A 13865-nucleotide genomic window follows, 5' to 3' on the forward strand; every position below is an offset into this window, starting at 1 on the left:
AAAAATTCATGGTAATTGTTGCACACTAAAAATAAATGTACTAATGGGACAGAAAGGGAAAGCAAAAAAGCCAATTGAGAAAAGCAAATATTATAGTCTTTATAACTGTATGAGCATAGATAGGTCTTATTTGAGTACTAATATTTATATCTAACCCGAGGAAGCCTCTCATAAGAAGTTATCTTAATTAACCAAGTGAAAAAGAAACCTTCCAGGAAATGGAGATCACATTCTTTCTTAACACACAACAGTGATATGTGCCATTAAAAAGTAAATCATTCAGTAGTGATAAAACTCAAAATGATGTTAAAAAGCAAAATGCTTCTTTTCATGGTATTCAAAATATTTAACACAAGAGAGATTCTTAGTAAATGACAGCCTGACTGCTATTTAATTTACCTAAAACTAAAAGCAAATGAGATTTTAAAATCAAGTTACTTCATTCAAAGATGTGAATGAATGAGACAATAAAACGGAAAAAGCTGCCTTTGTTTACCTTAGTTTGTTCTGGCATGAAATAAGGCAGACCCATATTAGACTTGGGCACCAAGTAGCTTTTCTGACCTATGCTATCTAAAAGCCCTCTTCATTAAAAATGATATATACGGTCGGGTGCGGTGGCTTACGCCTGTGATCCCAGCACTTTGGAAGCCCGAGACGGGCGGATCATGAGGTCAGGAGATCGAGACCATTCTGGCTAACACGATGAAACCCCATCTCTGCTAAAAATACAAAAAAATTAGCCGGACATAGTGGTGGGCGCCTGTAGTCCCCGCTACTCGGGAGGCTGAGGCAGGAGAATGGCGTGAACCCGGGAGGCGGAGCTTGCAGTGAGCGGAGATCGCGCCACTGCACTCCAGACTGGGCGACTGAGGGAGACTCCATCTCAAAAAAAAAAAAAAAAAAAAAAAAAAAAATATATAATATATATATATATACACACACACACACACACACACACACACACACACACACACACACACACAAAATCATACTATCCCACTTTCTTGATATAGCCAGAGTAACTGAAGTTTTGCATATGACTAAATGAATAAGTGAGTAATTCAACTAAAGGGAACTAATTTGAAGAGAAGTTTCAGTTTTCTTGTAGGCTGTATGTTATATTCTTGCTGTAGATCTGACAAGAAAATGTTTTATAGAAAAGACTCTTGGCATTGATTTGATCTATGTTAAAATAGAAATCAACAGAGCTCTTTATTTGCAGTGAATGATACTTTCTCCTGAACATTATGACCCTTAGGAATACCTGAACACACATATTACAAGAATATGTAATGCAGTAATGATAATATGAGACATTTTAGGTATCACCTAATACTGTTTCTTGAAACTGGATGTCCATTTTAATGAGTTAGATTACTTGTACCTGGACTTCATGTATACTCAGTTTCTCTTGGAGAATTTAAATCCTTTTAAGTATTTGTCAGAATGATAATATGAACTTGAAAAGAAATAGCAAATACTGAATGTAGTACTAACAATAGCATATATATGAAAAGCAGAGATACTTATATATGAAGAATTTTTATGTAAACATGGTATAACACTAATTCATATTTTTATATAAAAGAAGGTTGGACACATGCATGGTTGGATATCCATAAAATTAGGAATGATGTGTCCAAAATATTTCATTTTAACAGTTTAATATTTACTGTGTTTATTACGATTAAAAAGAATAGACACTTGTCAACCAGTTTTGGTAAATTACCAGTATTTTTTAGGAAAACTCAATTACATTCATTAACTTTTGTGGCTTATTAAATACTGTGATTGCTTTTACTTTTCAACTTGCATAAATTATTTCTAAAAGATTTATGAGAAACTTGGTGAACTATTTAAATGTTGTTCTGAGCTTTACCCCATACGTCCGTTGTCGTTTCTAGGGATATTATGAATAACAAGGTGTTTTACCAGCACCCTAATCTCATGAGGGCACTGGGGATGCATGAGACTGTGATGGAGGTCATGGTGAACGTCCTTGGAGGTGGAGAGTCCAAGGTAAAGTCTTTGATTCCTGAGATGCTATTTAGTGCTATTTAGTATCATCTCCTGGAGTATATAGATAGCAGATTCTTTATTTTTTTTGAGACAGAGCCCAGGCTGGAGTGCAGTGGCCCGATCTAGGCTCACTGCAGCTCACTGCAAGCTCTGCCTCCCGGGTTTACGCCATTCTCCTGCCTCAGCCTCCCGAGTAGCTGGGATTACAGGTGCCCGCCACCATGCCCAGCTAATTTTTTTGTATTTTTAGTAGAGACAGGGTTTCACTGTGTTAGCCAGGATGGTCTTAATCTCCTGACCTCATGATCTGCCTGCCTTGGCCTCCCATAGTGCTGGGATTACAGGCGTGAGCCACCACACCTGGCCCAGATTGCAGATTCTTAACGAGAATTTCTTAAATCCTCTTAGGGTGACTGTTTTTAAAGAACACTTTTTGAAAAAAAAACACACACACAAACCTTAGAGAGTTGAACGTACTGGTAGTTTTTTTTTTTTTTTTTGTTTTTTTTTTTTTTTTACTTGATTTTGATAAAAAATTTCCTGTCTTATGCTGTGTAATTTTTGGCCTTCTAAATTATTCTCCTTTAGGGGATATTTAGAAACTAAAGTATCTCATTTAGGGGTATTTAGAAACTTAGAAACATAAAAATTACTCTATGTATTAATTTATTTTAAAATTTTGAATTATAAGTCAGTTCCCATCATGCTACCAGTCCATGGCACAAGCATGTTCTTCAGACTCAGCCATTCTCCATGATACCAACATTGGTTGGTTTAACTTAATTTCCAATCCAGATTGAGATTTGATGATAATACTCTTGGATGTATTTGTTGTAGAATTCTAAAGTGAACTTTTTTTTTCTTTTTTCCTTTTTTTTTTTTTTTTTTTTTTTGAGATGGAATCTTGCTCTGTCGCCTAGGCTGGAGTGCAGTGGTGCGATCTCGGCTCACTGCAACCTCCGCCCGTGGAAGCACAGCTGATAGTGGTAGTGAGGCATCACAAAGGAATCTGCCTTTCACCTTTGAGAATAGGGTAATAAATCAATTTCTGATCTAACCCATTGATGTTAATGAAGTTTCTGAATTAGTGCCAGGCTTGATTTTCATTGACTCAGGGATGAGGCGAGTCATAGTCTGCTGCACATTTGAAGATTTTCAGTATCTGAAGTTTGGCCCATACATGGACACATGGGGATTGACGATGTGATTGAGACCTCAACATCTGAACTCAATTTTATAAAGATCATTTGCTTTCAGGAGCTAATGACATGCTTTTTCTGTAGGAAATCACCTTTCCCAAGATGGTGGCCAACTGTTGCCGTTTTCTCTGTTACTTCTGTCGTATAAGTAGGCAGAATCAAAAAGCTATGTTTGATCATCTCAGTTATTTACTGGAAAACAGCAGTGTTGGTCTTGGTAAGTAAATGACTTTTATTTCATCTTTAAGGTCAAAAAATAATATACATATTACATTTAAAAAGCAAAAACGTTTGGTTAAAAAATGGGCAATGGACCTGAATAGACATTTCACCAAAGAGGTCATACAGTTTGCCAATAGGTATGTGAAAAAATGCTCACTATCACTCATCATCAGCAAAGTGCAAATTGAAACCACCGTGAGCTATCACCTCACACCTGTTAGAATGTCTGTTATTGAAAAGACAGAACATAGTAAGTGTTGGCGAGGGTGTGGAGAAAAGGGAACCCTTATACATGTTGGTGGGAATGTAAAATTACTACAGCCATTTTAGAAAACATTAAGGAGATTCCTCAAAAAATTAAAAATAGAACTACCATATGATCAAACAGTTTTACTTCTGGGTATATATATATCCAAAAGCAGTGAATAATCAGTATGTCAAAGAGATACGTGTACTTCCATGGTCATTGCAGCATTATTCACAATAGCTGAGATATGGAATCAACCTAAGTGTTTATCAGTGGATGAATGGATAGGAAAAATGTGGTATTTATTCACAATGGAATGCTATTTGGCCTTAAAAACAAGAGGGGAATACTGTCATTTTCCACAACATGGATGAACCTGGAGGATATTACATTACAAAAAATAAGCTACGTGTAGAAATACAAATACTGCATTATCTTACTTTCATGTGGGCTCTAAAATCAAAGTCGAACTCGTAGAAACAGAGAGTAGAATGAGGTTACCAGGTTTGGGGAAGAGTGGTTGGGGAGATGTTCAAGGATACAAAATTTCAGTTAGATAGAAGGAATAAGTTCAAAAACTCTATTATACAGCCTGGTGACTGTAGTTAATGTATAATATTCTTGAAAATCGCTGCCAGAGTAGATTTTGAGTGTTTTCACTACAAAAAACAAAAGAGTATGTGAGGTAATACATATGTTAACTAGCTCAGCTGAGTCATTCCATAAAGTGTACATATATTTCAAAACATGTACACAATATATACAATTTTTATTTGTCAATTAAAAATACTTAAAAATTAAACTTTAAATCATTATAGATTAATACACTGTGGATGGTGTTCAGAAATTAAATTTTAAGAGGTAGGGTATTTTTATATGGAGTTTATAGATACAGCACAATCCAGGTTATATTTCATCTTCATTTGAATTAACAGCCTCCCCAGCTATGAGAGGTTCAACACCACTGGATGTGGCTGCAGCTTCGGTGATGGATAATAATGAACTAGCATTAGCTCTGCGTGAGCCGGATCTAGAAAAGGTCAGCAATGTTCCTGCCCTGTGTGTTTGTCTGAATTATGCTTTTTCATAGTTCTTTCTCAATATTTTAAATAGAACTAAGGTTGGTGCAGAAGTCATTGTGGTTTTGCAGTGTGACAGTATGGCCAAAATCACAATTAATTTTGCACCAACACAATATGTTCTAGTGATATTAGAATTAAAGTATATTATAATTTACATTGCACACTATATAATGTTATATATTCCATTGTATATAATTCTACTATACATTATATTGTAGTTAGAAGTTATGAAGCACAATACATTTGAAAAAATGAGTTTTCTCTGATCACAAACATTTTTCTATGGAACAAGAAGCAACGTTCTGTATCTGTATTCTTACGTGTTGTTGTCTTTTCATGATATCTGCTTCCATTTTTGACTTAATCATACACTTCAGTTTTTAAAAAGGCTATTTTGACATCTCATATGTACATTTTATATCACATATACTTTATTCCAGCACAAAGCATCAGCAATATAGTAAAACCATGCACTCTAAGGATATTAAGCCACATGTGTGTATACCAGCATTTAGAGAAACTTTCCCTGTATTGTAGTTGCAGTAGCATTCCAAGTAGTCACCTGATTTTTTTTTCCTTGCTCCCCTGGAATCTGTTCTTTCCTTATCAGCCAAAGTGACCCTCTTAAAAAGATCATGCCAATCCTCCATCCAGTACTCCCCAAAGGCTTTCTATCTCACTCCAGTAAAAACCAAAGATGATGCAATAGCTCCTACATCATCTGATCCTACATACCAGCCTGATTTCATCTCCTACAGCTCTCCTGCACTCTCTCTTCTTTGCTTCAGGCACACTTGTCCCCTTGCTGTAGCTGGAACACGCCAGCTGTGCTCAGCCTCAGGGTCTTTGCCACCTGTTAGTCCAACCATCTGCAGCATCCTTACCCAAGATACCATCACGGCTCTTTGTAGGCATTCTTTCAGTCAATGCTCTAAAGTCACCCTCTGGATCAGCTCTTCCGTATCCATGCTATGTAAAATTGAAACTTTTTCTCCACTTCCTTAAACTCTTCCTGTTTCCTTTACTGCTTTGTTTTCAACCATTGGAGATGTAAATAGTTGTGTATTATATACACAAATATATACTTTTGTTTTATTTTATTTATATACAAATGTATACTTTTGTTTATATTTATATAAACTTATTTTTTAAATTATTAATATATTTAATCAAATTCTATGTAGTTATGCATTTTTAAAAATTCATCCCCTACTCTAATGTCAAGCCAGGGAGGTGAGAGTGGTTTTTCCTCTGCTGTTAACTGCTTTGTCCCCACTTTGGAGAACAGCGTCAGCACTGGGTAGACACTTAGTGCATGGCTGTTGAAGACATGAAAGAGTGAAACTCTTCCCCAAATCCTCCTGACATACCGGTCCAGGATCATGAAGTCTCTGAGACACCTCAGGACATGTTTCCCCCATATCGTACTTAAAATCTTTTAATCTACATACTCATTAAAATGGCTAATGCTAATGAGGTTGATAATACCAAATGCTGAGAAGGACAAGGAGCAGCTAGAACTCTCTTCTACTTCTGTCATGATGAGTAATGGCACAGCCAGTGTGGAAAGCAGTTTGGCAGTTCCTTAACAAATTAAACATAAACCTACCATAAACTATACGCCTAGGCTTTCCACTGCTAAGAATTTACCCAGTAGAAAGGAAAATGTATGTTCACACAAAGACTTGGGCGTGAATGTTTATAACAGTTTTATTCATCATAGCCAAAAACTGCAAACAACTTGAATACCGATCATCAATGTTTTAGTTGATAAACCCATATATGGTGAAATGTCATCCCATATATGGTGAAATGTCATCCCACAATAAAAAAGAATGAAGAACTGGCATGTGCTACAATGTGAATGAATCCCAAAATCATATGCTGAGTGAAAGAAGCCAGGCACAAAAAGATACATGCTGCATTGTTACGTGTACACGTGTTCTGGAAAATGCAAGATAAATTGTAATGAGAGAAAGCAGATTGTCTGGGACTAGGTGTGTGGGGAGAAAGGGACTGCAAAGGGCCCAGGGAGCTCTGAGGAGTGACGGCAATGTTCTGCATCTTGATTATGGTGTGTTTTCACAGATGACAACATCTTTCAAAGCTCATTGAATTTATACTTCAAATAGATGATTTTATTGTACATTGGTTCTCTTGCTTCGCTATAGTTGATATAAAACATTTTTAGCTATACTACCTATTTGTTTTTGAAACTGATTTAACATGAGCTGGATATAACTCAATTTGCTTGATAAGTTGCTCCTCTAACAGTCTTACTTCCGTTGATAATGACTTCTCTAGGGATTTCTTTTAAAATTGAATTTCTTATGAAATATTGTAGAGGACCAACATTCATATAAAACAAAAATATTTTAAGAGGAAAGGCCAGGGGAAAATATTTTATGTGCTCATTGCATCAATACTGAAAAGTGTTGTCTTATCAAAAATTTCCTGGACACTGAAACCTCGGCTAAAAAAGTAAAAGTACCTTGCTCAAAAGGAGGTGTTTGGTAAATGCTGCGCATCTGATTTGAACCAAGGATATTTGACTGTAATCTTAGGTTTTGCTGTCTTTATATATTTTCTCACACCTGCTTCCCCATTAAATTGATATATATTTTGGAAACAATTTATCTCTTTAAAATACCTTTGCATCTCAGATAGATCTTTTAATATTGTGGGTGGATTCAGTTTTTACATTGCACGAGAGGTCATTAGACATGTTTGCAATTTATGACTTTGATAGGTAAGGGTCTCAAAGTAAATGCTATAAAATTCAGAAATATTTTTCTTTCATAGTTTTACACATAATCCTGCAGCTCTTACCCCACCCAGACAGACTTGGTTGCCCTGAGACAGTAATTGCGGGTGGATGTATACAGCAGGCACTGCAGGTAATTGTGGGTGGATGTATACAGCAGGCACTGTGGGTAATTGTGGGCGGATGAAAACAGCAGGCACCGTGGGGGTGAGGCTGCTGCTTTATTGTCTCCAATGTGTTTAAGGAAATGGTGCAAATAAAACAGCAACTGGAGCCAATCCGTGAGTCGTGAGCCCCGGGCAGATGCATTTGTGGCATTCATTAAAATGAATGTCTGCTTAGAGAAAGCTTAAAAAAACCAAAGCTTATGGTAGGATCGTAAATATGTTTATTATGACGCCACTTTATGACGATATTTAAATATTTCTGAAGTCTAAGGTTTTACTAAAGGGAGTTCAAGTGGATTATCATGAGAGCAAAAAGAACTTGCAAAAATGCATTTATTTAAAAGCATCCTTTGAGGATGTCATTTATTGCATCCAATGGAAGCATCTAATGACTTTTCCTCCGAGGGATAACTCTTCGTTAATCATGTTGTTTGCAGGTAGTTCGTTACTTGGCTGGTTGTGGACTGCAGAGTTGCCAGTTGCTGGTGTCTAAGGGTTATCCAGACATTGGGTGGAATCCAGTTGAAGGAGAGAGATACCTTGACTTTCTCAGATTTGCTGTCTTCTGTAATGGTAGGACTCGTTTTCTTGGGGTCGTTTGGGTTATTATTAAAACTGCATAGAGACATGTCTATATGATAAGGATTCATCTCAACGCTTTCATGAAGTATTAGTAAAGAAATCACATATTTTATAATCGATAGGGTTTTTTCACAGTAACCACTTATAATACAATATTTGTTTATATACTTCTTTCCTTATTTAAGTTAAGATTTTAAGCACATAAGTTCTCATAAATTTTTAATTTTGAATTCCAATAATAGTTTGGATAATGATGTCATTCTATAATAATAACAAGGTAGTGAGAATCAATAGTTTATGCCTCCATAAGGTTTTACTCTGAAAATTTGTAATGCAAGAAAAGAAATTTACTGTGTCTTGTATACCCAAAGCTAGTAATTTGGTTACATTTTGGCTTTATCAGTATATTGTTGGATTTTAGTTATTCTTATGCATAGGAAATGATTAGTATAACATTTTTTTGTTCAGAACTTCCATATAACCATATTTGTTGACTTATCTTCCCCATTCTACTTTAGGGGAGAGTGTGGAGGAGAATGCAAATGTCGTGGTGAGATTGCTTATTCGGAGACCTGAGTGTTTTGGTCCTGCTTTGAGAGGAGAAGGTGGGAATGGGCTTCTTGCAGCAATGGAAGAAGCCATCAAAATCGCCGAGGATCCTTCTCGAGATGGTCCCTCACCAAATAGCGGATCCAGTAAAACACTGTAGGTCTAATAAACACACCCTCATGAGTGATCCATACTACTTGATGTGAAATTTTACAAAATATATTCTGCATCCTATGAATTGTAGCATAACTTGTGGTGCTGAAGATTTCTCCCTTTGAAAACATAATGTCTTAGATTTGGAAGAATGGATGGAATTTGGTGCCGGAATAGGTCAAATGAACAAAGAGAGCTGAAGAAGATGGTGTAGATTTAGCTGAGGGAAATCTAGGTTGTAGGAGATGCGTCTTATGAATTTTCCCAGGGGAGCTAGGGCAAGGTGGGTTGTTCTAAATGATACGAGGTGAACCTTTGGGGTTGGACTAGAGTTTAGTGGGAAGGTAGGTAGAAAGAGATTTTATGATTAGAAAGAGACCTTTTGCAAATAAAAGGGGGACTTGACTAAACTGATATGGTGGTAAAATCGAGAAAAGGTGTCATTCTGAGGAGTGTAATGCTTATTTGAGGTATAGGAGACAGATACGGGAAGCAGTCACTCTCTTACATTTATCTGTAGCTATACATTGTTGATACTAGATTTCAGTAATCAATATAAGTAAATCCAGGTGTGATGCTTATTTGTGTAGGTGAATGTCCTCCAGCGGGGGGTCATGCATCCACACTGCTAGTCCCTCTGGTAAAGATATAACATAGGGCTTTATTGAGGCGTATCGAGTATCCCCACCTGTCATGCAGGATACCGGGGTTCGATTCCCCGATGGGGAGGCCAATATTGAGGCATATTTCTAAACAACGAAGCGATAGAGTGAACGCAATCCTGCAAACCCTTTGTCTTTTACATATAAACTGGGCATCAATGTTCCATGTTCACCATAGCCAGATTTGCAGACTGGAAGCACTCCTAGAGCAAGAATGAGCACTCCCCACCACACACACACACACCATGCTACATGCTTATCAGTTGGCCGTGAAGGAACCAGGGAGCTCTTAGGTTCTCTCGGTAGTAGAAAATGTATCCTGACACCTCTGGCCCAGGACCACACTAGCAAGGGTACACCTGAGGGCCTCATGGACAGCCTTGCATGCCCAGGAATGAGGCTGTCATTTGAGGCCTCACTGTCACTCTGCAGACTGCTGTATTCAGTGGGGACAGCTGTCTGCTGAGTTACCAAGGAGGAAGGATGTGAGCCTCCAGGGCCATCCAGATTTGGCTCTCATCAGCAAGAGAACATGTAATTATATTTTCCCTACAGAGATGGGGAGGGAGATATGTTGGATTCTTTGGCAGGGGTTGCGGGAGGTTGAGTAGCTGGTACAGAGGTAGTTGAGCAAGTGCAGTAACATTTATAAAGTACTCTGGGCAAAGCACTGTACTGGATGCCTTACAAGTGACCTTATATGACATCTTTGTCACCCTTTTTCTACATGTGTGCCATTTATAGAAATAGCCTAAGCTCACACATCCTTCTATCAGTTATTTTCTTTGTTAATACTCTACCACCAGAAAGGAAAAGAACCTATCAAATGAGCAATTCCTCCTTTTCCCTTCAAAGGAATCTTAATACTAAAATTTCCACAGATGTGTTCTTGGTGTTAGAATCTCAAGCTTGATCTTTAACCAGTCGTTATTCTCCCTTAAAAACGTCAAGCTCTACATTTATACCATATATGAAATGTATCAGAAGAATAATGTGTTACCTAGTAGTCCCTTTCCTCGGAGAGATATGTAATAAACATGAAATGTCAGTTATCCCATCTGCTTTCTCTTTCTTTTGAAACATTCATGGAAGTGATACAGAGGAGGAGGAAGATGACACTATCCACATGGGGAACGCGATCATGACCTTCTATGCAGCTTTGATTGACCTCTTGGGACGCTGTGCGCCTGAGATGCATGTGAGTTCCTGGGGGTTCAGGAGCAGCAATCCTGATTTCTCTATATTAAGACATCTATAGCTGGCAAAGAGCATAATAGCATCCAAAACCAATAATCTTCATGCTCCATTAAAAATAATAGCTGCAGTCTAATTGCTGAACAAGTGTTTGTTTAGTTGGAAATGTCTTGTTGGTTGTAAAAATTAGTAATGGGATTTCAGTGCAAGTCATTAATAGAGTACTTAAGTTACTCATATATCTCTGAAACTCATACAGCCTCCCACATTTTAAAAAGAAAAGAACATATTTTCTCTATACAATTTCCTCTTCTGTTATAGTGCATGCAGAAAGCAACTGCTCCTACCAAAAGTAATTTTCTTTTGTGTATTTAGCTCTATGTGTTTGCCATTGTTTTAGGGGAAAGTGAGGGGGAAAGTGTAGGGGGTGGATATTAAGAGCTATTTAGACCATATAAATTAGTGTTTTCTTTCTTTCTTTCCTTCTTGCTTTCTTGCTTTCTTTTTTTTTTTTTTTTCTCTTTTTCCATATTGAGACAAGGTCTTGCTCTGTCTCCCAGGCTGGAGTGCAGTGGCGTGGTCTCAGCTTCCTGCAATCTCCACCTCCCAAGTTCAAGTGGTTTTCCTGCCTCAGCCTCCTGAGTATCTGGGACTGCAGGCACCCGCCACCATACCCAACTAATTTTTGTATTTTTAGTAGAGATGGGGTTTTACCATCTTGGCCAGGCTGGCCTAGAACTCCTAACCTCAAGTGATCCAACCGCCTCGGCCTCCCAAAGTGCTGGGCTTACAGGTGTGAGCCAATGTACCCAGCCTAGATTAGTGTTTTCTGAAACTTTTTGACCCAAATGAAATTAAAGTTTCATGGAATAATATTTTTACTCTGTAATACATTCTGATATTTTGTTCTTTATTTTATTGTAGTTGATTCTATTTTTCTACTAGAGTCATAAAAAAAAAAAAAAAAAAAATCCTGGCCCAGGGCCCAAAACATTCATTTCCAGATCTTCTAATGGGAAATAAACGCAGAGTGCGAGAGTTTGAAACACATTGATTGGTGCTGGGGTAGTTAAGAACTGTAAGGATATTTCTAAAGTGGGATGAGCAAGAAGCCAGGGCTTTCTTACAAAGCGCCTTTCTCTCTACCCTTATTATCTATCTTTCTTTTGGTTTTGGTTGGGTTTTTTTGTGTGATTTAGGTTTTTCATACCCAGAGGTTAAAACTTCCGTGATGTACTCTTTTCTTGTGAACAAAGAGGAATCACAGGATAGAGGAATGTTAGAATGTTAGAAAACTGGAGTCTGATTTTTAGAAAAATTTAAACTTTGCCGCTAGTAAGATTTTTTCATCTTAGTAAATGGAAACAGAGACTATTAAAAATTTCTATGCCAGAGGTGATTACTGACGACAACAACAACAACAAAAAAAAAAACTTGCTCACAATATTTGTTCTTTTTCCCATCTCAGAAAAACACATCAGCGAAACAAAGAGAAAGTATACTAATAAATAGAAGTTTTCATTCTATTCTATTAATGGGGGAAAAACTAAGTGAAGTAATAAGGGAACAACCTTGACATTTCTGAAATTTATGCATCTTCATAACTATTATTTGAGGCCTCCTATGTGCCAGAAATTGTGCTTGCGTTTCACACCCTGTAATGAGGTAAACAGATGCCCATCCCGGCTCTGCAAGCCGAGCCTGTCCTGAAGACTTGCTGAGATTCTTGACTGTATCGTCATCCACAGTCATCCTGGGTACTTCATGTCAGTCTAAAAGAACTGTTAGGATTTATGTTCATCATTTCCTCCACATTATAAATCCAGCCTTGGGAGAAATCAGGGTCAAAGACCCTGCAATGATATGCAATTCATTTCTTAGCACAAAGCAAGAAAGAAGCTAATTCGATCATAAATATTATATATGCTCAGAGTCTAATGATAATTTTGTTTGTATTATTGCTCGTGTATTGATACATATTTACATGTAATTTTGGAAAGTAAACTTTCATAAACATGTCAGATTCTCAATATATCTTAACAGTCCCCAAAAGGATAAAAACTGTTGTTCTAATGGGTGAACCAACTGGCCTAGACCATAGTATAAATAATTTGGTGTATGCTGAAGTCAATGAAAACTGTGTGAGCAAGTAAATATCCACAGGTAAGCCAGAGACTATGTCTGAGAGAGGCATAACTTTATAAGTATACTGATCAGAAAATTATTTTGGACTTGGATTTCCATACTTCAGATTTCCTAGACAGAATTGTAACATTGATATCACAAAGTTGTTCTAATGTTTTCTTTTTTGTTTTTCCTCCTGTATAGTTGATTCATGCTGGTAAGGGAGAAGCCATCAGAATTAGGTCTATTTTGAGATCCCTAATTCCCTTGGGAGATTTGGTGGGCGTTATCAGCATCGCTTTTCAGATGCCAACAATAGCCAAAGGTAAGGCCAACTTCAGTATGTCCTAATTCAGTAGGATGTTGGATGACATCATGTTCTAAATGTTTTCCGTACTCAACATCCCAACCTCTCCGCTTCCTAAATTATGTCTATACTACTTAAATTTCTTTTTTAAGAAAAGCTATAAAGTATATATTTTATAATTTTTTTCCTTTTTTTTTTTTTTTTTTCTGAGACGGAGTCTCACTCTGTAGCCCAGGCTGGAGTGCAGTGGTGCGATCTCGACTCACTGCAAGCTCTGCCTCCTGGGTTCAAGCAATTCTCCTGCCTCAGCCTCTTCAGTAGCTGGGACTACAGGCGCCTGCCACCAAGCCTGGCTAATTTTTTGTATTTTTAGTAGAGATGGGGTTTCACCATGTTAGCCAAGATGGTCTCGATCTCCTGACCTCGTGATCCACCCGCCTCGGCCTCCCAAAGTGCTGAGATTACAGGCGGGAGCCACCACACCCGGCCTTTTCTCCATTATTTTTAAAGCTGTGTTTGCTTTGAGATTTTAATTCTCTTTTATATGACATTTCAGACAGCTTCCAGAAAAGTGGAAATATGCACCACCAC

The 13865-nt window shown here is 37.5% G+C and overlaps 1 protein-coding gene across 8 annotated transcripts in view; it reads left to right on the plus strand.

The window, feature by feature from the left end:
* RYR2 (ryanodine receptor 2) overlaps positions 1–13865 on the plus strand; it is a 795071-nt gene that overhangs the window by 585668 nt on the left and 195538 nt on the right. For all 8 annotated transcript variants that reach the window (XM_050770606.1, XM_050770614.1, XM_050770624.1 and 5 more), the window contains 7 exons: positions 1908–2022; positions 3306–3438; positions 4626–4729; positions 8141–8276; positions 8804–8990; positions 10742–10847; positions 13172–13292. In XM_050770606.1, the coding sequence (XP_050626563.1) occupies positions 1908–2022; positions 3306–3438; positions 4626–4729; positions 8141–8276; positions 8804–8990; positions 10742–10847; positions 13172–13292 (902 nt within the window). The remainder of the gene's footprint in view (positions 1–1907; positions 2023–3305; positions 3439–4625; positions 4730–8140; positions 8277–8803; positions 8991–10741; positions 10848–13171; positions 13293–13865) is intronic.

Source organism: Macaca thibetana, chromosome 1 (assembly GCF_024542745.1).
Source record: "Macaca thibetana thibetana isolate TM-01 chromosome 1, ASM2454274v1, whole genome shotgun sequence".
Taxonomy (NCBI): domain Eukaryota; kingdom Metazoa; phylum Chordata; class Mammalia; order Primates; family Cercopithecidae; genus Macaca; species Macaca thibetana.